This window comes from Lampetra fluviatilis, chromosome 34, assembly GCF_964198595.1.
Source record: "Lampetra fluviatilis chromosome 34, kcLamFluv1.1, whole genome shotgun sequence".
In the NCBI taxonomy this organism is placed as follows: Eukaryota; Metazoa; Chordata; class Hyperoartia; order Petromyzontiformes; family Petromyzontidae; genus Lampetra; species Lampetra fluviatilis.
In genome coordinates, this window is record NC_136308.1 from 5,218,292 (window position 1) to 5,243,867 (window position 25,576).

Consider the following 25,576-nt stretch of genomic DNA (forward strand, 5'->3'; position numbering starts at 1 on the left):
CGTGGTCGGGGTGAAGCTGTTGCGCTGGTGGTGAGCGCGATGACCGGAGCTATCCGCCCCGCGAGATGAGTTCGGCTCGCTCCCGTGGCTGACGTTAGTTAGTGAGCGAGTGATATCTGAACCGGACCCGTTACACGGTCCTGGGCCCTCCTCGCTTCACCAACCCGCAGTGAACAGCGCAGTGAAGTATAGTCACATGACCCTCACTACCCTCATGGCAATTGGGGGAGGCTCTCATTCAGTGGTGGATTGACAAAATGGCTACTACATGACCACGTGTACACTTTAGATTATTTTTTCTTCCCAGTTACGTTTGTCATTTCACTTATAATTCGAGGCATAGTACAAAGGTGAGTAAATGTGGCAACGATCTAAACAAAAACACCCCCTCTACGTAGGTCGTTTTGATAAGAGCAGGGGTCAGCTAATTTTTTTTTCCAATTTGGTAAAAAACGCAATTTTTAAAGAGCCGCAGTGCAAGTGGTGAATACGCAACGTCACGAAGCAGTCTTTAAAGAGCCCGCATGCGGCTCTGCAGCCGCAGGTTGCTGACCCCTGGACAAGAGGGTGTTTGACCTCACCTGGGAAGCAGTGGCGGCTCGTGACATGTCCACTAGGTGGGGCTGTTGTGATTTACCTTTGAATATATGGTGTTCTACATAAGAAAAACCTCGTCACGTCATTGTCCTTCCCGTGAAAGTGATACAACTGTCTTATCTAACAACGGTAGGACTTTATAAACAATACGAAACAAAACAACAAAGCACTTTAATGCTGTTCCCATGATCCTCAAGTCTACACGACACAACCACTTTGACACTGCCAAAAGCCGTGACCTGCTACATTTCCCCAGTGCCACCTCGCGTCGTGACATCGTCGTGATTACAGCCACGGGTGCCTCTCTCATCGTCCTGAATGGGTCTCAAACGACGTGGCGAAAATGCGAAGCTGCGAATCGCAATGAACGAAGGGAAAATCTCTCACTCGGACGCCTTCACAGCCGCCCCGAGACCTCCCCGAGGCACAAGTCAGACTGTGGTGGTGCAGTGGTTTCGAATATGAAAAACTTAAAATATTCATTAGGCAATTCACGTTGAAATAATCGTTACATTTACTGTTTTTTTACACGATATTTTTTTAATAGGAAAGTACTTTTTTTATTAGAGAAATAATTTCTCTTCTCCAGCTGCTTGGTGGGGCGGCGCCCCAACGCCCCTAGTGGACAAACCGCGCCTGCTGGGGAACTTATAAACATTTTTTGGCATCTGGCGTTGGGTAACGGGCAGTGCGTGAGATTTGCCACTTGTCACCACCAGGGGTCGCTAGGACCAATTGGTAAGGCGTTAGGTAGGGGGTGAAGTCTAAAACGGTCGGCAGAAGGTGACGCTGGAACGCCAGGGCCATGCAATTTCAACTTTCCTATCATGCCGCTGATGTTAGCCTTGGCCAGGATTCGAACTGAGGTTAGCAGGTTAATTGACCACTGACCACTCCACCCCCCATAAAAACACACAATCCCCTGCACCAATTCAGGTAAGCTTCGAATACCTTTTCGATTTAGTGTAGCATTAACTCTGCATTAGGGTTCAGGCCCGTGCGGTTCATATTATCACGTACATCACTGAAATCTTGAAACGGCCCCATCGTGCCGAAAGTGAATGTGACAGTGAATGGCTTCACTGCCGCCCTCCTCTCCGTGTGGCTCTTCTCCCGACCAGGAGCTGGAGATGCAGGCGAGGGCGCACGGCCTGCCCACACCCTCGCAGGCCACCGGTGATCTCAGCAGCTCGTCCATTAAGCAGGAGCCGGGCATCCCGTCCCACGGCCTCGAATACTCGCTGCTGCCCACCGCCCCCATCCCCGCCAACTCCAGCCACGTCACCATCCTCGACCTCAACGACGGCACCCTCGGCTACTCCAATCCCCTGGAACCGGATCACCAGGACGTGTTGGGTCACCACCACTCCGATCACCTGTCCGGTCACGGGGACCCGGCGGCTAACTTTTTGGACTATGGCAGCGGCCCGTTTGGCAACGGCTTGAGGCTGAGGGACTTTCTGCTGGACGATGGTATGTCTCCGATCGGCGAGTCGGACCCCTTACTGTCCTCCATCTCCCCATCCGCCTCCAAGTGCAGCAGCTTCAGTGACGATGACGACGACGACGGGGAGGAAATGTGATCCGTCGCCTCCGCGGGCAAAATGTCCGAAGATTTGTATCTTTTTTTGGGAAGTTTTATACGGAATAAAAAAAAAGCAAAGTAGCTCAAGTTATTCTTCAGTTTAAAGGTGCAATACGTGATGCTTAACCGTTTCCACGATGCGTGGCACACTCATATCGGGTGCTCGGTGCAGTCCGGCGCGTGATTTTTCTTCTGTCGATCTACCAAGTTCTGCCAAACGAGAGGACCCATGTTTACAACGCTTGCATTTCAATGAAGGCGGAGTCGCTGAGAAAACCACGCGGCGGGCAGCACTGTGTGAGGCTTGCCAAACGAATGCCACTGCCGGCCCATACCCAATGTGTCGCAACAAAGACACGCACGCCAAACAGGAGATCAACACAATGTGAAGCGAGTCGCGTTGACGATGGTTAAACGGGTGCATTAAATCCACTCTGGGCCAATACCAAATTTTCCCCGCTTTGACGAAACGGCTGACTTGCCCCCTCCACCCTCCTTTTGTTTTAGCGGAGATATTCGCCTGCTGACGCCCGCAAAAAAAGATAGGACGGAAAAGTGGCAACATCCACGAATGGCACATTACGTTCGCCCCCTCTATAAATTTCCAATGCACGTGGCATCGCTGGAACCTTGGTCAGCCTCATCCGCACGTGCCAACGTGTTGTCTCCGAGTGGTGCATCGCAGACATCGCACCCCGCCCCCCGCCCCCGGGGGAGAGTTTTTTGACGGGTCTGTGTGCAAGTGCGTGAAGTCGTTTGCGCGAAAAAGAGGGCCTTGACACCGACGCACAAAGCCCTGCTTCTATATCGAGCAAATCCACGGAACCCGTCACGAACCACGTGAGCCCCGAGTCGTCGTGTGACGTTAAATCTTGACGGGGGTCGGTTTTGAGTGCGTGGGTGTTCAGCGGCGCACAATGTGCAGTGTTTAGCCTGCGTGACTTATTGTACCTTTAACACTAAATAAAAGGAAATTGTTTTATTAAACGGATATGTACATACAGTATATATATATATTTTTAAGATTTTAAATGACTGCTTAGTCTTTTTTTATATACATATATACTTTTTCAATAACTTGTACATCTGAGCATGTTTTTAGAGGTTTAATCTTGCGATTGATACTGTACATCCAAAGTCACAGGGCTGTCAAGTGAGGGTAACACCATTTTTTGTCAATCTAACCTGTCAACCGGAAGTAACTCAAAGGATCTCAAAAGTACTTCTGTGGTTCCTGCTTCAGTGGGCCCTTCGTTCACTTACGAGAGACCCCAATGTCTTCTTCATCTCATAACGTGACACACGAAGCAGTCAGGATAAATTGGAGGAAAAAATAAGAAAAATTACACACTATAAATGAGTGCAATGAGGGTTATATGATAATGATGATATTTCTAGATTTGAAGCTTTCGTGACTGCAAGGATTCATACTCTTAGGTTTTTTCGGTAAAGTCACGTAGGTAAAAAAATAATACTGATACAGTAAATTTAGCTGTGACGGTCCCACCTGAAGACGGAGACTTGTGTTGCCTCCGAAACGTCGTGATTTAATTTAGTTATTTTTCATTTAGTATTATTTAATTTATTATTATTTTTTATTATTTTACCTACGTGACTTTACCGAAAAAACCGAAGAGTATGATGATATTTATTTTGAGTTTTTGGTGAATTTGGAAAGTATGTGTGCATTGTGTGTTTTAGGATGTGAAAGTTCTGGGGGAAGGGGTTTAGTGTTAGGCCCATCGAGACTTGACAGCCCTGCGAGCTAAAATGTAATTTCGACTTACATATTATGCAAACTATCATAGTCTTCGAATGGTTTTGTTAAACAAAACAAATGCAAAGGTTGTGAAAGTTAAGCTGCGACTTGCTGCCATTTTATATTAAAATGAAAAATGTGCCATTATTGTAAGCACTGTGAAACACGAGTTCCCAAATCCTTAACGGCAATGCAAAGTGCAAATTCAATTTGGCATGAGCCTCATTTTCCCAGTGCAATCTTTAGGGGTAAATGTGCATTTACAAATTCCTTATGTTTCAAGTTAGCCTACTAAGCTCTGGAATTAAGATAGCCCTCGTCAGCATTGAGCCCTCAGCCGTGCGTTGATACGGCCTAGAATCGGTGTACAATATATTGTTGGTTGGTAGTAGTGCCAGGTACATAAACATAGTCGCTGGATGATCACTGGCGTTTTAGTGTCATCCCCCCCTCTCGTCGTGGATTTTCTTTGCGCACTCTGGTTTCCTGGCACGTGCAGAATAAAGATGTTGGGGAAAAAATCTAACAGAATCTCTGTGGGATATAGAATACAGGAGGGGTAGAATCCAATTAACCTAATTTTGACAGTAAAATGTATTATCAATAATACACACTAATCGATCATTTAAATAATTAAACTGCCCATAATAGACGTTTTTTGGGTTAGATTGGGCAAATATAAATGTGTCATAAAACCCGCCACCACCCGACACAGCCAATTAGTAAGGTTTGTTACGTAAACGAAACGTGGCCAATTCATTACTAGTTCAGCACACCGGTGTGTTGAAGAGTAAGCCTCACTACAACATTTACAATTGGAGTACTGTGACATTTCTCCGGTAATTACAACAACCAGCCTCATCAGGCGACAGCCAGAATTGTGGAGGAATCCTTTTATTCTCCGTCTTCAAAAACTTGACTGTCCTTTTGTCAACAACCCACCGCTGGGTGAGGGCCTCCCTACCGCTTGTCGGCGGTTGTTCTATCAACTGTCGTTGCGGTGGTCAGCGCTGGTGGTTTAAGGGGGTGCCAGGACCTTGTCAGATATCACTGGCCAGTGATGTCAGCTTTTTCGATTTAAAGCTTTCGTGACTGCAGGGATTCATCTTCTTGGTGCTTTCGGTAAAGTCACGTAGAAGGGAAGTAATAAAATAATAGAAATAAAACATAATAAAATAATTCTCGCGACGTTTCGGCCACAACGCAAGCAGCCGTCCTCAGGTGAAGAACAGGTCTGTCGGAAAGACAGACATGTTCTTCACCTGAGGACTTTCCGACAGACCTGTTCTTCACCTGAGGACGGCTGCTTGCGTTGTGGCCGAAACGTCGTGAGAATTATTTTATTATGTTTTATTTCTATTATTTTATTACTTCCCTTCTACGTGACTTTACCGAAAGAACCAAGAAGAGTGATGTCAGCCTTTGACGGGAATTTAACTCGGGTTGCCAGGTTCATAGCACAGTGCGCTATCCGCTGCTCGAACAGCACAAGATGAATCCGTGTGTGTATTGCATTAGCAATGCAATTGCAACGGCACTCCGGATTATGTAAAAAATAACCTTGCTCAGTAGACACTGTAGCTGAGGGGTTGGGTAAAATAAAAATCCTGTGACCTGAAGCAGGAATCCAAACACGTATTATTTGCTTGTGGATCTCAGCCACCTCCTGTCCCTTTAGCGATAGATGATTTTGCTTTATTACGGCGTGACATGTGTGGTGTTGCATGGCGCCTCAACCCGTCCCCACCTCATGTCCCCTGCCCTCCACAACCACCTTCCCACTTTTTTTTGTCGTGTTTAGTTTGTGCTTCGCCCCGCACCTTCGATTAACACGGGTGGCTACGTACGGTGCAAAAGAAGTTTCAACATAGGTACATACTTAAGCCTCTTGCGTCGCCCGTGTACTTCCCTGTGTAAAAACCAGACCCAGGGCCCCTTTTAAAAAATATTTTCTTGAGCCACTGCCTTTACCTGAGCGTGCGTTCGTAGTCTCAAGCAGCACACGCCATAGGGGTGAACTGAAGAAGAGCGTTTATTGTTTTCGATGGAAAGCGATTGGTTTATAAGAGCATAAAAGGGTTCGTTCTCGTATATTAAGCCTGCGGCAATCTCATATTGTAATAAATAGCATCGAGTGCCTTCGAAATATTTCCTTCAAAGTGAATGTGTGCGTGTCTTAGTTGCAGCGTGCAGCATATATCTTTCTCCTGTGATCGTTACCTTTTTTTAATACAGCAACTGATTTTGTACTTTTTATTTGAATGCAGTGTAATGGTAGGCAAATCATAGAATTATATATTGATAATACTTAATATATACACAAACGAAGTAGCAATATATGACAGTAATTGTTGGGAGTGTGTTTTAAAGCAAAGAAACCCTTTTTTAATGGCATTGTAATATTTCTTCAGAATGTCCGACCCGGGAACTGTTTGTTACCGATGTCAGTTTTTTTTTTTAAGCGTCCTTCAATGACCCAGTTTTTTTGACAATAAATACTTTCTAACGAAAAGCACAACATCTCTCGACGCGCTTATCCTCTACTGCAGCCACTCGCCTCCAGTCCAGGATTCAAGGCTTTTGAGACCCTACGAGGCCCAAGATCGAGGGCCACAAGCCTGAGGTTCGAGGCTGGCAGCCGCAGGACCAAAGCTGACACCTAGGCCGGAAAGCCTTCTAGGTCAAAGGCCGCTGTTAGGGCCGGTCAAGGCGGGATCCTCTTGACCGAGGCAACTGTCAAGGCGGCTGCCTCGATGTAAAGTCCTCGGCCTGAGGTCACGCCGCTAATGCCAAGATGATGGGAACTGAGACAAGATGTCCTTGTGATGGCCTCAGGAACCAGGACCGGTCTTGACGAGCCAACAAGCCATGATTGCCGCCAATGCAGAATTGCAAAAGGGCTGATATACACTGGGCTAAGAGTAATAATGCACCCACGGTATCTTCTTGGTTCTTTCGGTAAAGTCACGTAGAAGGGAAATAATAAAATAATAAAAATAAACAGTAAATCATTCTCACGACGTTTCGGCCACAACGCAAGCAGCCGTCCTCAGGTGAAGAACAGGTCTGTCGGAAAGACAGCGTCTGAATGAAACACCCCAGGCTTGGACCGTATATTTAAGCTGGGTTGGAGGGGGAAGAGCGCCTTGACAAAAGAATGTGCATATCAAGAGGAATTTAGCATATTTATGGGAAATGCAGATATGGGATTAGTCACTACTTGTGAAATGCGTAGGAGGTGGGCGGGGGTTTCAAAGTCATAATATGCCCGTGCATTATGCAGCACCCATGGTAGTTTAACCATGCCAATTTAATGCTGGATGAAGGCCTTATGGGGGTTGTTGGACCATACTTCAACATACATACTCGATTGAAAACTCCTTTCTTTACAACTGCTGTTTGTGTTAAGTTTTTGGTCCTTAGACGCACGTCCGATTGGCACGCTTGGTTACGTACGGCGCGAAAGAAGTTCAAAATGCATACTTCACGCTGATCAGCGTAGGTTGATAAAGAGCTTAAAATCGTTAAAATCATTACTACCACGATGCAGTTGTGAACATTATTTCTTTATCTTATGAGCAAAAACATCTTCAAACACGTAAAGTGTAAATGTATACTGCAATCCTAAACCACAATGTGAAAATCGACTTAAAAAATATAATATGTACATAAAATGGCTTAAACATTGTTCTTTGTATGGACAAGCTCGTTCTATTTATGACTCACCTCTAGAATTACATGTTGTAGACATAAATCAGCCTTGACATAACTTACTCATCATTGCACGCGTAATGTAGGTAAAAGAAATATTAATTTGGCATTGTAGTGAGGTAAGCTATAACAATAATTTCAACTTGTAACACGCATAGACAGAAAGACTCAGAGGCGTGAATAACCACTTACAAGTGGGAAAGGCAGCCAGGAGGTGAGCCGGTGCAAAATTCTCCCCCAAGCTCTGTGGTCCTCTGCATATTAAGGTGTTATCAGTCAACGCATGCGAGGAAACCGGAGCACCCGGCAAACAAAACCTCCCACGTGTATGAGGGAGGCAACGTTCGATCCCATACAGGTGGAACAGATGGAACAGATGGAGATTCGTCCCCTTGCTGTGCGGTATTCTCTAAGCAAGTCAGGGTATGGCAACCTCGACTCCCACGGGACGGGACTTTCACGACGTTCGTGTGATCCACCAACCTTGGCTACCGCAGTGCTCTCTTACAGCCGTGTGCCACCATCGCCACTGAGACGGTAGATGCCGAAGATGAGCAACGCCACGGTTACGAGGACTGCTCGTGCAATAGCATCAACGTTTTGCAATAATGACAGCATTTCAGAAGCAGTTGAGATGACAGGAAGAAAGTATAGTTTTCCAAAGAGAACAAAATAAAATTCACACATCTAAACACACTCGGTCAAGCTATCAAAAATGCTGTTACGTCAGATGTACATCTTTACTGAATTCAACTCCAACGCATAGACAGTAAAACACCTCTCATTCACCACTCTTATCCACTCTTCCTAACGGATCTTATCCGCAGAGATTCGTATTATCCACAGCTCGAGTGTTTGTGTTATCGTGTATCCGCAGGTTAGAGGAGTTACCAGGAAGTGTATGTTCACAAAACTAGTCAAACAGTGGCAGCCATTCATGCGGCCACTAACTTCACCATATTTATGATAATGGATTATTGATGACGACAAAGTATAAATACGATGTTAAAGATGATCATTGATTCTTTGCCGCTGCCACAATTATTAATTTCCGCATCTTCAGGAGCGTTTACCTTCCTGGGTAGTCGAAGACGGTTTAGACCTGTCGAAAGCATCCCCAAAACACATCACTGTCGAAAAAGAGTTCCACTGTGAAGTATATTAATACTAAAAATTGGAATCCGTTTGTTTCATGCAAGACGGGGGGAGCACCGACGGCTCCACTCCAATACCCCGCCGGGCAGTGGCGTAGCTAGGATATTTTGCGCCCGGGGACAAAGTATAAAATTGGCGCCCCCCCCCACCCCCCCGTTTAATCACATACCAAAATGTAATTACATGACATGTAGGCTGTGTGTGGCGGGATATATAAACTTTTAGGTTGAGGTGTAGATTTGTGCGGTAGTTTCAGGCTGCCGCGCCCGCCGCAAAAAGTTATAATGTAACGTTGTAAGCCTAAATTTCGATTTAAAGCTTTCGTGACTGCAGGGATTTATCTTCTTGTTTCTTTCGGTAAAGTCACCTAGAAGGGAAGTAATACAATAATAAAAATAAAACATAATAATTATTTTATTATGTGTTATTTTTATTATTATTTTATTATTATTATTTATTATTATTTTACTATTATTTTATTACTTCCCTTCTACGTGACTTTACCGAAAGAAACAAGAAGTTGTAAGCCTCATTTTGGCGCCCCTTTACCTTGGCGCCCGGGGACACATGTGCCCCCCTGCCCCCCCCTAGCTACGCCTCTGCCACCGGGGCCCTGTGGCTGCTCGCAGCCGGCGCCTGCTCAGACGCTGCGCGGGATTCTGTTGCTCTTGCTGTGCACACTGTCCTGAAGAGGCCGCCACTTGCCCACGTGGGTCTTGTGCTTCGCGTGGCCCCACCGCTGGCACCACAGCCTCTGGCAGAATTCCTCGGCCTGGCGCGACGGTCCACCGCGGCCAAACATGGCCTGCAGGTCGCCGTACCTGCAGGCGCGGGGGTGACAGCACAGCGCAAAGCGGCGGTGAGGGGATGATCCGTGGAGAGGTATAGTGGTGGAACCGACCTCTTGACTTTGATGTCCATTTCATTTCTCACCGTGTTGATTTTCACGAAAAGATGGCAATCACCTTTCTCCAGTCGACGTTCCTGGTGCGTTGAGAAATATGACTACAGTGCCGCTTACAGCAGTCCACACAGAAAAGGCAAGGGAGATTATTTATCGGATGAGAAACTAAAGAGTCTTGTTTCATATTTGTTACCCGCCCGGCTGGGTGTGTCTCCTGTCAGTAAGGGCGTTCAGTAGTGGGCAGTTGGAGGCAGTCACCCTCCAATAATAGAGGGTGGAGGATGCTTAAAAATGTGTGGACTGCCGGGCAGCTAAAACGCAGCAAACAGGCATAGTGGGGAGTGCAGTTGGTGCATCTGCTAGTCAGCTCAGTCAATGAACCCATGGCACTTGGGTTTGTCCCATGCCTTAGTGAAGAATGGCGGTTGTGGTTGATGTCTGTACTAGAAGTGCACTTCACAGTAATGAAGCCCCATAAATGAAAAAAACTAAAAGGTCAAAGTAGATTCCCACTTGAATGAGACTGAAGTGGTGCTCACTTCAAGTTTACAGCTATGAGCCAGTGGTCAAGATTCCACATTTCTATGGTGAGGGCAAACCTATACAAAGAAAAAACACTAGCTCCACCAAAGTGGTATTGATATTACAAAACCCTGATTGACGCGAAGACACGGGATGAGAGGGGACGCAGATAAAACAAGGGGGATGCCCCATTTAATTCCTTCACACCAGGCCCCAATCCGACTGGACACAGATGTAGATGGCAGACGTTTAGGCTTGCCATCTCGAGGTACAAAAAATAACACCATACCCTGGAAAGAATATCTCACGATACCAGATGAAGGGAGAACTACATATAATGCATTGTCTTGGTGTGTCGCATTAATACGCAAATGTGAAATACAAATATATTTTGACGTCCCGGGAAGACTTGCAGAGCTCCCAGGTCAGCTACCCTCAACGCCCTCGGAAAACTGGGGAGAGGTGCCAACCCTACTGAAGCCTGGAGAAAGGCCCTGCCAACCGGCAAGTTTGCACCGAACCGAAGTCGCCGTCGGCGTACCAAAGCTTGGGCACGTCGCGGCTGCCCCCGGTGTCCATCTCGTCGCACGGATCCCAGCGGCGCTGCCGGTCGTCGGTCGCGTCGTGGCCCTCGCCAGTGGCCGCGCCCGCCCTGCCCGGGGATCGCTCCTCGGCGGACCCGGCCGTCGCCGCGGCGGAGAGCCTGCCGCCGGCGAGGAGAGCTCGCCCCACCCGCTCGGCGGTGAGCACGCGAAGCTCCACGCGCAGCAGGGCCCTCTGGTAGCCGAGCTCGTCCGTGCGGCAGGTGTACGAGCCGCTGTCCAGCGCGTGCAGCGTGCGGAACAGGAGGCCTTGCTCCAGCTTCAGGACCCGCTCGTCCGTCTTCACCTGTGCGGCCGGCGGTGGCGGCGCAGGAGGGACATTATCTGCAACGCCTCTTTAAGTAAGGCCGAAAGCATCTGTCCAGAGATGGATATATAAACTTCTCAAGGGGTGAGGGAGAAGGGGGGGGGATGTCCCGGAATCTAAAGCGTTTTAACAAGGGCCCCACATTAATAATAAAAAATACATTAAATCTATTTTCTCCGATAAGTAGAATAAAAATACCGATTTTTTTTTCTGTTTAGGTCTTAAGGGCACGAAGGGCAGGGAATGCCCCCATTGCCCCACACTGTTCCTTAGGTCCACCACTGGCTCTGTCTGAAACTGGGGGTGGAATTATAATACTCACATATAATCAAATATGTAATTAGGTATGTTGAACTTCTTTCGCACCGTACATATCAAACCGTGCTAATCGGAGGTGCAGGAGAAGGACAACAAACTAAATAAAAAAAGCAGTTCTAAACTTACAATCTAGATGATTTAAAAGTACAGAGCTCCAGTGGCTTCCTTATATCGGAAGGAAAAACGTTCCAGACGGCGGCCGGAGCACATGCGGTGACCGCCTTTGTTCGATGGCCAGCCAAACCCCCCCGCTGCGAGGATGACCGGAGTTCACGTGATGGTTATGAGCACAGGGGGGTGTGGAGGAGTGCGCAGTGGCAGGGAGGGTGGGTGGCCCGGGGTGGGGTAGTGGGTGTGTGGAGGAGGGCACGTGGGGCAGGTGGACACGGGGTGGTAGTGGGGGGGTGGAGGAGGGCACGTGGGGCAGGGGGGCACGGGGTGGTGGTGGGGGGGGGGGTTTGGAGGAGTCTACGTGGGGCGGGGGGCACGGGTGGGGGGGAGTGGCACGTGGGGCAGGGGGACACGGGGTGGTAGTGGGGGGGTGGAGGAGGGCACGTGGGGCAGGGGGGCACGGGGTGGTAGTGAGGGAGGGGGTGGAGGGCACGTGGGGCAGGGGGGCACGGGGTGGTAGTGGGGGGGTGGAGGAGGGCACGTGGGGCAGGGGGGCACGGGGTGGTGGTGGGGGGGGGTTTGGAGGAGTCTACGTGGGGCGGGGGGCACGGGTGGGGGGGGTGGCACGTGGGGCAGGGGGGCACGGGGTGGTAGTGGGGGGGTGGAGGAGGGCACGTGGGGCAGGGGGGCACGGGGTGGTGGTGGGGGGGGGGTTTGGAGGAGTCTACGTGGGGCGGGGGGCACGGGTGGGGGGGGGTGGCACGTGGGGCAGGGGGGCACGGAGTGGTAGTGGGGGGGTGGAGGAGGGCACGTGGGGCAGGGGGGCACGGGGTGGTGGTGGGGGGGGGGGGGTTTGGAGGAGTCTACGTGGGGCGGGGGGCACGGGTGGGGGGGGGTGGCACGTGGGGCAGGGGGACACGGGGTGGTAGTGGGGGGGTGGAGGAGGGCACGTGGGGCAGGGGGGCACGGGGGTGGTAGTGAGGGAGGGGGTGGAGGGCACGTGGGGCAGGGGGGCATGGGGTGGTGGTGGGGCGGGGTCTGGAGGAGTCCACGCGGGGTGGGGGGCACGGGTGGGGGGGGGTGGCACGTGGGGCACTGGGTGGGGTAGTAGTGGGGAGGTGTGAAGAAGGGCGCGCGTGGCGGGGGGCATCGTGGGGGCAACGTGGGGCACCTGCTCGCGCTGCTCGCTGGCGGCGTGCTGCACCAGCCACGTGATGGATGCGCGCAGGGACGGGGGGCGGCACTCGAGCAGCGAGGCGTTCCTCTCCACGCCGTACACCACCGTCTCCTCCACGGCCTCGGACAGCTCCGCTGTACGCGCGCGAGGAGGTGCGGGGTGGCGGCAGGGGCCAGCAAGGGGGTCATGGTCCCTGGCTCGCCAGTTGCCCGTACGCGGCCGATCTATGCACCCTTCCGGGTCGTCGTAATGTAAATGAATTTTAAAAATATATAATAGCGTACTCTTTGGTTCTTTCGGTAAAGTCACGTTGTTAGAAATAAAATAGAACATCACGACGTTTCGATAGCAACACAAGCGGTCGTCATCAGGCAAAGGAATCAGCTTCTAAAGGCAAACTGTTTATAAAGGTTTGGGGATGGGCTTAGCCCAAGTGTATCACAGCACCAGGAGCATGGGCGGTGCACGAGTGCCAATGCAGCAACAATGATTTGTTTTATTTTATTTATATCTACGTGACTTTACCGAAAGAAACAAAGAGTATGGATTCCTGCAGTCATGAAAGCTTCAAATCAATATAATAGCGGTCGGTTGCGTACAATATATATATATATTTTTCATTTGTTTGCAACCTAAACTAATGGGAATTTTTTTTATTTTATTTAACTGGATAAAGGCGTTTAAAGTCGGTATATTGACCACTGTGCCAGCACAGATCCCTGGCATAGCCATACAGACGGCTGGGCAAAGCTCCGTGAGCCCCAACTAAGGCTGGCAAAACAAATGAGCGGCCAGCACCATCAAGTGCGTGATGGTCACACACCTCGTCAGGTCCTCATTTAAGGCTGAGTCGACCTAGGCAGGCCCAAGACCAGTTTCAATATCACCACTGACTTTATCCATGGCCAGGATACTGTAGTCAAGTTGCTTTCGTTTTGGAACCCAGTGATTGCTCTCCACTCCATGAACACAACAAATGTGTGCACAAACACAGGACGCACGAACATACACGTGACTTCCCCCGTGCTAAGACGGCGTGTTGATGCATCGCACCTCGAGATTGCTGATCCCAGCACTGATGGGCAGCGTCTCCTTTCCTGATATCCTGCCGCCTCATCCTCCGGTTGGCCCTGAAGGCAACACGACCGAGTCCATCGGGGCACCAATGTACACCTGGGCGCCCCGTCACGCGTAATATACCACAGCGCCATCCGTTTCTCACAGACCCCACCCCCCCTCCACTGTGTATTCGACGTTCTCACTCAAGCTCTATCCCAATCCCACAACCGACAGACGTACGGGGCGCCTCCGGGTACGAGTAGCCGTTTGCGACCCTGGTGCGGCCGGGTACGGGTAGACCGTGAGTCACTGGTGAGTAACTGTGTGTCACTCATTTCCCAACGTCTTGTCTCTTCTCACAATTCAAGTTCCTAGAATCAACCCACCCGCGCCTGCAACATGGCTTCATCCCAGTGGTCGCAATCGGGTACCCGATACCCGTACCCTACCCGATACCCGGCCGGGTATGGGTAGCCGGGTATCGGGTAGGGTACGGGTACCCGTTTGCGACCCTGGTGCAGCCGGGTACGGGTAAGGAATCAAAACCCATTTGCGACCTCTGCTCCCAAGCGAACGCAATCGAAACGCGAAGACGCGGTTCACCGCGCAATTGCTTCCCAGTGTTTACTCACCCAGCTCCCTGCGGCGATATTTATCGATTGCGGTTCTTCTAGTGACCCCTAGTGGTGCGAGCGTGTACATGCCGTGCATTTCTGTTCCCAAAACCTGGACCCCGGTGCACGTGAACTTCGTGAATTCATGCTCCCAAATCAGTGCCGGATTAAGCTAGTGCAGGGACTGTAGCATATGTTATAAAGTGGCCCTAACTATTAAAAACATACATTTTAACTTGCATAGTAAAGTTATTGCTTTTTTTTGCTATACAGCCAGATAATACGCCAAATCGCTAACCTTAGACACCCACTCGTTCATAAAAGTTGAAGGCAGAATATTACTATAGTAATAGAGCAAGTGCAGAATCACTGAACCGGAATTGATAGCTTGAAAGCATTTAGCGTGGGGCCCTTGAAAGTGCGGGGCCCGTAGCTACATGTGTAGCTACTTTTGCTACTAGGATAATTCGGCACTGCTCCCAATGCACTGGGTTCTTTTTTTCTCTCTCTATCATTGTCATTAACAAAGATGTGAAAAGATGGTTGTGATTGTGAGTTTTAATAGGGTCAATAATAATGTCGACTTTTGTGGCAAGTTCTGATTGCGAGCAGCGCCTACGAAGGCCGGCACGTCACACGAAGGAGGTGGGTGGATAACACCACGCCCGGCCGCCTTTGTCTCCCTAGTGGCGATGTAGGTTATACGGGAAGAAGTTTGCCTTTGATCATGTGTTAAATTTTGTTTCTACAAACCACATCTCTATTTTCTACAGAGAAAATGTAGGGTCGAGTGTGTGTATGACTACGTGCGTACTCAGGATGGAATAATGCGTTGATTCGTCGATTAACATCGATTCTAAAGCTCGGGATACACGCTTTAAATCGTGTGTGAGAGAATACTTTAAACGTTTATTTTATTCGCACTTGGAGAAAGTAAATGGCCTGCGTGTCACCTTGCAGCCACCACAGGCGCTACCACTCACCACAATAAGAACACACAACGAATTATGTTCCAGAATCACGGCAATTCATTGAATCACAAGTGAGGGGCAGATCATTCGACACGGACACACCAAATGTGTGCGTGATAAAAGGTAACCGCGTGTGGCTGGGCTCCGGATCATGATGCACATCGGTCCACAAAGCAACAGCGGTGGTGATGATGATGACCTCGGCAGTTGTGGGGATTTCAAGGTTGTGTTAGGCAAGCACCTGGACTCTGGTGAGTTCTGTCCTGCCGTAGGAACGCCCCTCGATTTCCGGCCTGGCTGCACCCAATTGTCGACGCCCCTACACAGGGCAGGTTTCAGAGCATAGTGTCACACAGAGAGCTCCTTCATTTATAAACAAGCGAGCGCCAACTGACCAAATTATACCGAGTGCAACTGATCTCAGTTGGCCAGCGCATGGGTGGATGACCGCTATGCTCGGCATGCTGTTATACGTGGAGGGGCAATGCCATGGGCAGCAGAGGCCAGCGCACACAAATGTTTCCGGCCTTCACCTACCCGCACTGACCAGCATGGTGAGGCACGGTCATAGAGCTCCCGCAACCCGCACGGCGTGGCGAGGCCCTCGCTGAGTAATGGATTGTGACAAAGAGGCCGTACGTCTGTACGCGCGACACATGATACCGCGTCTCCCGCCGGTGCAGGTTAATTTTATTCCGCGTCCCGTGGGAAAATATAGCTGAAGAACCCCCAGCTAATTAGGAACCTACCTATAACTCGCTGTAAGCTACCATAACTCCACAAATCTGGCCGTCGCCTGATGAAGCAATTTGTAATTACTGGCGAAACGTCATACTCGAATTATAAATATTGTGGCTTGGCTCTCCAACACACTGGTGTGCTGTACAATTGACGAATTGGCACGTTATATTTCCGTGACAACACTTACTAGTTGGCTGTGTCGGGTGGTGGCGGGTTTAACGACACATTATATATTTACGCAATCTAACCCTAAAAACCTGTATTTTGTACCCTAACTTCATCACGTATTTAAAACAGATTATAAGTGTATTTTGGACAAGAGCCTGGTAAAAGGTACGAACCGTAATAAAGGAAGGGGACGGGTGGATACCGAAGCCCAAACTCAGTGCTCCGGGGGTTCTGAGAAGGGGAGAAGATTGGGCTCACTGCTTCCTCCCCTATCTCTTGACAATCCTCCATCGTTATCTCTACGGGACCCTTTTTCCCAGTATCAAACAAAAAATTATGAAAAGTAAGAATAGGTTTTACCTTTTAACTGCTCGACCCGAGCTATAAGTGTTCTGATGCGTGCATTGTCTTTGTGCTGTTCGCCTTTTGGAGTTGTTCTCTGCTCTGCCACTGGTGGTGAGACTCGGCCATGAAGAAGGCTGTTTCTGGTGAAGGCCAATCAGTTTCAAAGACAATGCCATCTATTATCAGAGCATGTTTGTTTGCATGTTCACCACAAGTACGTGTGGTTAATGCAGACTTGCTGCCTTGCAAGAGGTACCCATTCTGTAGTCGAACATCTTAACACCTCCTGTTTCACTCCACCTTTATCGTCGGCGGCTCTGTGAGAACGAGGGCGGCGATTAACCCGCGGACCCGCAGAGCGGACCCCGTGAGTGGAACCCCGGGCTTACCGTTTGCCCGGGTGCCGGTACTTGGTGCAGGAATGTCCGTCCCACGCGCAGTAGGGGTCTCGTGCCAGGCAGCACTCGGCGCACGTAGCGCCGTACAGCTCGCACTGCTGCAGGGACACCTGCGCCGCCGCCTCCCGCGTGCCCACGTACAGCTTGCCCTGAAATCCGCCAGCAACCAATTTGACATCGTACATATGTGTGTGTGTGTGTGTTGAACCTCTTTCACGCCTCTACGGAGCCAACCGTGCTAATTGGAGGTGCGGGGGAAGGACAGCAAACTAAACAGAAAAGGTGTTCTAAAGAAATTAGTTTTCAATCTAGATTAAAAGTGCACAGCTCAGTAGCTTCCTGATATCAGAAGGGAGAGCGTTCCAGACGGCCGCATCTGAAAGCGCGCGATGCGGTCACCATCTTTGTCCGATGGCTTGCCAGATTATTGATAATTATAATAATCAATCTTGATTTGAAGCATTCGTGACTGCAGGAATCCATACTCTTAGGTTCTTTCGGTAAAGTCACGTTATTTTATTTCTAACTGCGTGACTTTACCGAAAGAACCAAAGAGTAATTATAATTTTCGTAATTTTTTGTTAAATGAATTTTTTATTTGTAACGTGCGCGGTTTTCGTTTCACTCTCAGACAGAGAGAGAGGGGTTGACTAGGATGCGTGGGATACCACGGACAAGTGAGAAGGCAGACAGAAGCTGCGCTCGCAATCGCCAATGCTCTATGGCCCTATATTGGGATATTGAGTGTTTATACATGTGCGAGGAAACGGGGAGTACCCGGACGAAACCCACGTGTGTGTGTGAGAGAGGCGTAGCATTCAATGCTTGTTCAGGTGGATTTTCATCCACTAGCCGTACTGCCATACACTTTTCAAATCAGTTTCACAAACTTCCAACCCACGCCTCCAAAGTGCTGTATTACAGGCGTGTATAGCTAACAGCGCCCGGCTTGGGGAAGGAAAATTTGAAATCCATAATAGCAGGGAGTCGAGCAGTGGCATAGTGGTTAGCGCAATGCACTCTCAAACCAAGATGCCCGAGTTTGATTCCTGGCCACAGCTGCCATCTGTGGTTAAGATATTTGAAGATATATGAACTGATCTTGCCACGCTCCCCCCAACCCCTCCCTCCAAAACCTCCACTCAACAACCTCTTTGACCGATACTGCATAGATAAGTCTCCATCTAACAGTTGATATTTAGTCGCGAAAGCCTACTTGTTAAACTATAAACGAACAGCTGTTAAAGGCTTTCCAGTGCATTAATTCGTTGTCATCAGCCATGGTCCATCCACGATGCAACAGTCCATCAAAGAAACGTGGATAAAAGCAAGCTTGGAATTACACGCAGAGCCAGAAAGAGGAATGCGTGGATCAATGAAATATATCGTAATGACCGTTGATAAAAAGCTACCATGTGCTTGGGCAAGGCACATTTCCAGGACAAAATGTTGCCTGCTGAGCAGGACAGGTGGCAGAAAGGCAGCTAAAGGCGAGAACGTTCCTGAGAGCACGACCACAGTGGAGATGGAGCAATGAAATCACGTGCGGGAGCCAGATGGATTGTGGCGTGGCACCCCAGGACTGTGAAGGATGGCGACGATGGGGGGAAGCATTCATCCAACAGTCGATAGCCAATGGCTGTTGCTGCTGCAGAGGATGATGATGATGATAACGTGATATGATTTATTATATGTTTATGCCAAATATACTTTGTTGCCCCAAGCGGTGACTGTTCATTGAATCATGGAAGGCATTATATTTGCACTTGGGCACAACTATTTTACGTCAAGGAGTTCCAAGAGCAATATTTTTATTGCCTAAAGTTTGAGCTCCATACCTACAGAGCATATAAGAAACGCAAGCACTGCATGTTATGGTACATTTAGATTTAAGTGGGTTAAAGCACAGCTGCAGTGAGTTTGTCTCTGTATTCGGTCTTGCCACAAATACCGAAAGCTCAAAGAGCCAATGTGAAGTCCTCCTGGGCTTACCCTTTTAACAGAGAGGTCCATGGTAAGAATTGGCGAAGGTTTCTGTGAAAACAAAACAATACATCAATGCTGTTTCAGAACAAATCTAATCATAAATGTTCAGAGTCCTCTTTAAATACCATGCACATGACTGCATGCCATGGAGTACACAGATCAGTGATTACTACCATTACTCTTTACCTCAAATACTTGAATTTCCTCCAAAATGATTTCTTCCGGTGGAAAATCCTGGCTTGTGGATATCGATATGACTTTAAGCACTTGCCCTGTGTCTGCAGGAAACATAAAAAACGGGGGGCACTTTATCAGGCTGGAAGGTTAAGTTTTCAGGGTATTGCCTATGTCAGGGCATTGAGCCAGCTTCTCTGAGCTGGCTGCTATCCTAGTGCAGCGAGTCAAAGAAAGAATTGCTTGTGAAATCTAGAAGGGCATTCGACAACTAAAGGTGAGTGGCTAACTAAGAGAGAACATAATCTACCTCTGTAGGTTACAAGTTCAAGTTCATTTATTTAGGTATAGCCCTGTGAGCCATTCGGCTCTTGAATCGGGTGCAACCGCAACAAACAAAAAATGAACAAAAAAACATCTTAAAGTGAATATGTGACTGAGTGCAAACAGAAAATACAAGAAAAGACAGCAAAATATTGCAGAATGTGACTTGCGTTGGAGCAAAGCAAAGAGGCAGTTGCACCCCATTTGGGCAAGGGAAGAAGGCCACGATGAACAAAGCCCACCGGGTTTTGAGACGCGGTTGAGTTGAACGCATAACAAAGGCAAATCAAAGTTATGACTGTAGCAATCTGTGCCATGTCGACAGCGCTCATGGGCCACCTTTGCTGGAATGTGCCCCAATGTAGCCATTGGTAAACTAGGCTGAGACAATCAATTCAATACACTTGAGAACCCTGGTTTTTATCACAGGCGGCTGGCTGTATTCGAACGTAGGATCTCAGCGCTTCTAGCTCAGCGCTCTGACCTCCCATGTGTTGGCTTTAAATAAAGTTTATTGACCATAAAACTTCTCCAGAGATTATAAACAGTTTATAAACAACAACGGTTAACACAGCCATGAGTGGCCGCAGCATAGGCAAAGAGAAAAATCCCCCGTATAGCCTTTAACAGACTGTTGGGGCAAGTGGCGATGTTTACACAACCGTACCAGGCATTTATTTTTAGGCTAAGTCGACCTAGAGGATGCACAGGACCAGCACAGATAATCGTGGTGGCCGTGAGCGGGAATCTAACTCGGGTCGCCGGTTTCGAAGCGTGGCGCAGCGCCAACCCGATCCACTACCGCTCCCCACAACCACCACCACCAGCAGCGGTGAGTGACCCCAGCCACGCGGGGTCACCTGTGCCGAGGAAGATGGCGTCGTAGGCGGCGTCCTGCGCCTGGACGCGATCGACGGCGATGCGGGTGAGCCGGCGCCCGGGCTGCGTGCTCACGAACACGGGGCGGCCGTGGCGAGGCCGCACGGGCTGGTCCATGAGGGGGTGCGAGCGCGCAAAGTGCAGGACCTCGTCGGGCAGGCCTCGCGTGCTGTGGTAGGCCGAGCCCGGCGGGGCCGTCAGGTCGCTGAGGCACTGCGCGTAGGGGGGGGGGGCGGAGGAGAACGGCAAAAAACGGACCCTTAGAGTGGCCAAACGTCCCGTGGAATGTACGTGGAGATTACTGTCACACGTATCAGGATTGAGTGGAGGAAGAGGACCGTGAAGAGGGATCCACACAAATCGCTAACCCATTGTCCAGTACCGTACGCGTATACTTAACGTTAAAAGAAGGGATAAATAGCCAACATGCAGTGGTGTTACTAGGGTTGGTGTCACCAGTGCGGTAACTCATGGTGTCACCCCTCATGGACTTCCGCCCGTACCAGACCATACAGAATCCTTAGTAATGTTTTTTGCACTAATGTTACTCGCAAATCGTAATTCCTGTATATCACTGAATGTAATGGCAATAGTAGTGACGTAAACAACTAGCAAAATTAAAATTCCACCTTTAAATATCAGAATTTAGTTTAAATACTACTTCATTCTCAAAAAAGTTATTCATATAGGTTCACAGATGCCACAATATTGTAGCTAAAACACCAAAAAATTTGACAAAATCAGCAACTATCAAAACACGAGCAGCGACAAACACAACAGCGCGTGCTTGTAGCGCGTGCAGACGAGACCACGTGACTTGAAGCGTCACTGCAGTTGGGTAACAATGACAGCTCCGACCGGAGCGCATTAGAAGATTAAAAAAGTAAATTAGCACAGAGTTTTAGCCTTGTGTGTATATTGACACAGTACATGTAAGCTGGGCTTAGTTATAACAACATAAACACATTTTCGTTGTTATAACTAACTACCGGAGTAATTTTTTTCATTAAAAAAATAATACATATATGCTGAAACACTGCACAAAAATTGTATAGACAGTCATTTTGGTGTCACCCGGTGCGGTCCCCACCCACCGCACCCCCCTAGTGACGCCTCTGCCAACATACAGGTGCAGGTAACAACACATTCCTGCGGAGGGAGCTGGTAGGAACGTTGGGTTGCTCGGTCAATGGCCAGGGTCAACGGCGGCGTGGTGTATTCCGCAAATATGCCCGACTGTGAGGGCGGGCACAAGCCGGCGTGAGTAGGTTAAACGTTGAGTTTTATAAGGGCACCACGGGGTGACCAGCCCCTCCCCACCCAGCCCCACCCCTCCCACCCCCCACCCAGCCCCACCCTCCCCACCCAGCCCCTCCCCACCCTCCCCACCCAGCCCCTCCCCACCCTCCCCTCCCCATCCAGCCCCACCCTCCCTACCCAGCCCCTCCCCACCCTCCCAACCCAGCCCCTCCTTCCCCACCCAGCCCCTCCCTGCACGACGGACGGACACAATAATCCCCTGTGGGCTGGTGTAACCAGAGGTTTCTACCAGTAAAAACATTCACCAGTGGGAATGAATATTTGCTCCCGCGGGTTTTTAAAATTTATATTCTGGGGAAGCAATGTTCATTTAACCCTTACCCATTCTGAGACGTCTGCAAGTTGAATCTCAGAACTTGCAAGCGGTTAGCGTTAATTTTATTGAGAGAGGCAGAGTGCCCATATGTTTTTAGACATTGCACTCACCGCAGAGAACTGTAGCAACACGACCGCACTCTATGATAGCTGGCGCCAAACTGCTACTCGCCATCCTGCATAGCCTTTTACTTCCGATGACACGTACGTCATCAGAACAGGGACTGTTAAATGGGTTAAATGGCAGAGCACAAGCAAGTTTGACAGCCTGCTAGATGTACCTGTTGCCGCGACAGAGCTGAGTAAGATTCATTATCCACGAGGCGCGTACAGGAGAGGACGATTGCCGGTAACGAACGACTCACCGTGCCAGGCCGCGGGTAAGGCACCCTGCCCTGAAACGTCGCCCAGTGGTGCCTGGGTTCCTCTCGGTGAGCAAAGGCCCCCTTGAAGACGTCTCGGATCGTGGCCATGGAGAAAGCGCACACAGCGAAGCCCTTGAAGATGTCACTGTGCGCGTGCGTGTGGACACCACGGGGAACAACGCGAGTGAATTTTCTGTTGGCGGAGTTTCGCTTTAAAATATTGTCACTTGAGAAATTCGTAGCGTGCGACGCTAAATATCCTGATGTACAGATTAACGTACTGTACATCGACTTTGTTACAATAGGTGACTGCCTATTGAGAAGTTTATTTGTCAAAGGAGGCCGTAAAAGAGATTTATAAAATTGACAAGTATTCTGACAAGTTATTCAAATATTAACGCGATATAGTGTAATATTTGTAATGTATACGTGTGTATACATTACAAATGTTTTAAGAATTCTACATCGGAAGATTAGGAAGCAAGTGTTCCTTATTGTGTAAAAACAAAAAAATCACGGCTCTTATTATAATCGAATGTGTCATTTAAAACAAACATCACGAGCATGCAAAGGGAACGAAGCACAGTACCTGACCGTGCTAAAAATGGCATAAACTTCGGGATTTTTTTCATCACTGGTTTGAAGTAAGAATACATCCTCTGGAAAATAAACAAATCAAACACAGACTATGAGATTACACGTAAGGATGACACACCTGCCTTCTGAAAACATTTTTCTCAGGCCCACCCCCCACTGTGTAAACTGTGACCTCCAACGATGAGTCAGTCAAAACTTTTGCCCCCCTTCTCTCTCTCTCTCCTCTCTCACCCCGTTGCTCTAAAGAAGTACTGCAAATGGTCATAATGGAGGGTTTTTGGAGGGTTTTTGGATTAGATCGCGTAAATATAAATGCGTCATTAAACCTACCACCAGCCGACACAGCAACTTAGTAAGGTTTGTCACGTAAACGAAACATGCCAATTCGTTATGAGTACAGCACACTGGTGTGTTGGGAGAGTAAATTCACAACATTTACAATTTGAGTACGACGTTTCACCAGTAATTACAACCGGCATCATCAGGCGACAGCCAGAGTTGTGGAGAAATCCTCCCGTTTCGGAAACGGTCAGCCTGACATAGTTTGATCCGTGAAAGGGCAGTGTTAATGTAGGTACAGTACGGTACGTCAATATTTTTCCGCTGCTGTATGTAGCCAAGCGCGCGAATCGCGAGCGTGGCGGTGACTGTTTTTTTTTTGAGCTGTGATTGAATTTGGAGAGAGACTTGCCCAGCTGATCGAAGTGCGTGTCGATGCCGTCGGAGCCTGGGATGGAACACAGGAGCCGGGCCTTCGTGAAGGTGCTCCACTTGTTGACCAGCACTCTCTGCCCACCCTCATCGTTCTGCACAAACGGAACAGCAAAAATAAAACGCCGACTCTGAGGTTGATGAACACAACCGTGAAGCCGACATCCACGAAAACAATCGTGAGTTCCAGATCCAGGACGTTTTGCAGGAGAGTCCTGCATTGGGATGTTTGTCAAAATCCCTTTTAAAGTGTCTTCATGCGTGTGGAATGAAAGTGGAGTCCCTGGAGAAACCTCACACGTATGAGGGGATTACACTTAAAGTACGCGTGTAATGTTAAATGAGTGAATTAACATCGACTAGGATTACAATATTTACGTTTAATTATGTGTGTAAGGATCAATGCTTTTCATTTGTAATTCATTCCCGTAAGCCCTTCCAGCCATCAGAAGCCGCTACATAATAACCACAATGTAAAAAACATTTTCTCAAATCATTACCCTGAATTTCGAACATTTATTCAATTGTATAGCTACACCCCCTATCAGGCATAGCCGGATCAGTTTAATAACAAGGTGAGAGTCAGGCCGGCCTCCTAGCTCCTCTCGGATGGGGCACCCAGTAGTGCCGTTGTGTGTGCCACCGTAACAGCGAAATAACGCTAGGGTGGAGAGAGCTTGCCTGGGCCATTAGACATTTGCCCCCCCTACCACCCCACCCAGTGCGAGAGTCAATAGGGACATGTGATCTGGCTCGGAGGAGCAATGCGAGTGCGATCGGTACCACGCAGACGCGGCCGATGCGCGAAAACCTCGCCCGGCTCCTTCCATCGGCCTCGGTCGCCCGTTCCGAGAAGAAGAAGTAGACCTTGTTGTCGAGCGGGTCGTCCGTGTCTGGGATGAGGTGCGCCGCCACAAAGCGAGGCTCTGGCAAACAAAACAAAAAAATCACGCGTGATGGTTTTTTTTTTTGCCGCTCAACGAATAATACCGCTCGAGAAAGCAATGGCTTTCATATTCTCGTTAAAGACGTACGCAAATGCGCCGTGCTCCCCGGGCTGCCTGGCACAAGTTTGAAGGTTCGTTAATGAGAATAACGGCACGTAATGCCACTCGGAAAATGAATGGCTTTCATCTTCTCGTTAAAGACTTACGCAAATATGCCGTGCGTCCCGCGCTGCCTGGTTCAGTTTGAAGATTCGTTAATGAGAACAACGGCTTTGAAAGCACGGTTGCCACGTACGGTTACGCGGAAAGCTGGTGGGGGGGGGGGCAATGGCAAGGTTGGTGGAAATGTGAAACATGAGAGGTTGGAGTTCCAGTGTGGGTGTCCCAAGTCAAAGGTCAAAAAAACAGGAGTCTCCTTGCGAGTACGGGTATGTTTAGTTAAACCTACGTGGCGCTTGTGGTGCAGTTATTTGGACTGGCGAAAAAGTAAAAAAACACCGTTTTTGGCAATGGAGGAAAATACGTGATGTTCTTGTCTTTCTTAAGATTTGTTGTAACACTGTGTGCAGTTGAAGGTGGCAGCTAATGCTTTAAAGATGCCAATAGCAACCATCTGAAAGGGAGACGAAATCTACCAAACCGACAAGCGATAAACGCAGATTGGTATGGTTGTTTTCCCGAATGTGGAAAAATACAGCTATGTAAAAATGTATGGGTTAGGTGCCCCATAATGGCAAGAGTGACTGGTGTATTAATATTTTATGGGAATAAGATATTAATGCGGTAACAAAGACTCAAACACATGCCACACAGATCACAACACACAGCCTATGTAGGCATCTGCAAGAGAAGGGTTATTTGTACTTTGATTTGGGTCTCACTTTCATTACAAATATAAGGTGACACCAAAAGCC

General features: G+C 48.8%; 2 protein-coding genes across 4 annotated transcripts in view; one reads left to right on the forward strand and one right to left on the reverse strand.

The window, feature by feature from the left end:
- The window catches only part of LOC144944310 (transcription factor EC-like), a 75,853-nt gene extending 70,722 nt beyond the window's left edge, over positions 1-5,131 (forward strand). For all 3 annotated transcript variants that reach the window (XM_078872371.1, XM_078872369.1, XM_078872370.1), the window contains exon 8: positions 1,719-5,131. In XM_078872371.1, the coding sequence (XP_078728497.1) occupies positions 1,719-2,180 (462 nt within the window). In that variant the 3' untranslated portion in view covers positions 2,181-5,131. The remainder of the gene's footprint in view (positions 1-1,718) is intronic.
- Positions 5,132-9,265: 4,134 nt separating this feature from the next.
- LOC144944312 (semaphorin-3G-like) overlaps positions 9,266-25,576 on the reverse strand; it is a 40,071-nt gene continuing 23,760 nt past the window's right edge. Inside the window, exons 7-19 of the mRNA XM_078872376.1 lie at positions 24,499-24,641; positions 23,696-23,810; positions 22,997-23,066; positions 22,408-22,552; positions 20,389-20,620; positions 19,217-19,308; positions 19,037-19,078; positions 17,036-17,193; positions 15,634-15,711; positions 13,802-13,878; positions 12,743-12,882; positions 10,775-11,121; positions 9,266-9,628 (exon numbers count right to left, since the gene is read on the reverse strand). Coding sequence (XP_078728502.1) covers positions 9,448-9,628; positions 10,775-11,121; positions 12,743-12,882; positions 13,802-13,878; positions 15,634-15,711; positions 17,036-17,193; positions 19,037-19,078; positions 19,217-19,308; positions 20,389-20,620; positions 22,408-22,552; positions 22,997-23,066; positions 23,696-23,810; positions 24,499-24,641 — 1,820 coding nt within the window. The 3' untranslated portion in view covers positions 9,266-9,447. The remainder of the gene's footprint in view (positions 9,629-10,774; positions 11,122-12,742; positions 12,883-13,801; positions 13,879-15,633; positions 15,712-17,035; positions 17,194-19,036; positions 19,079-19,216; positions 19,309-20,388; positions 20,621-22,407; positions 22,553-22,996; positions 23,067-23,695; positions 23,811-24,498; positions 24,642-25,576) is intronic.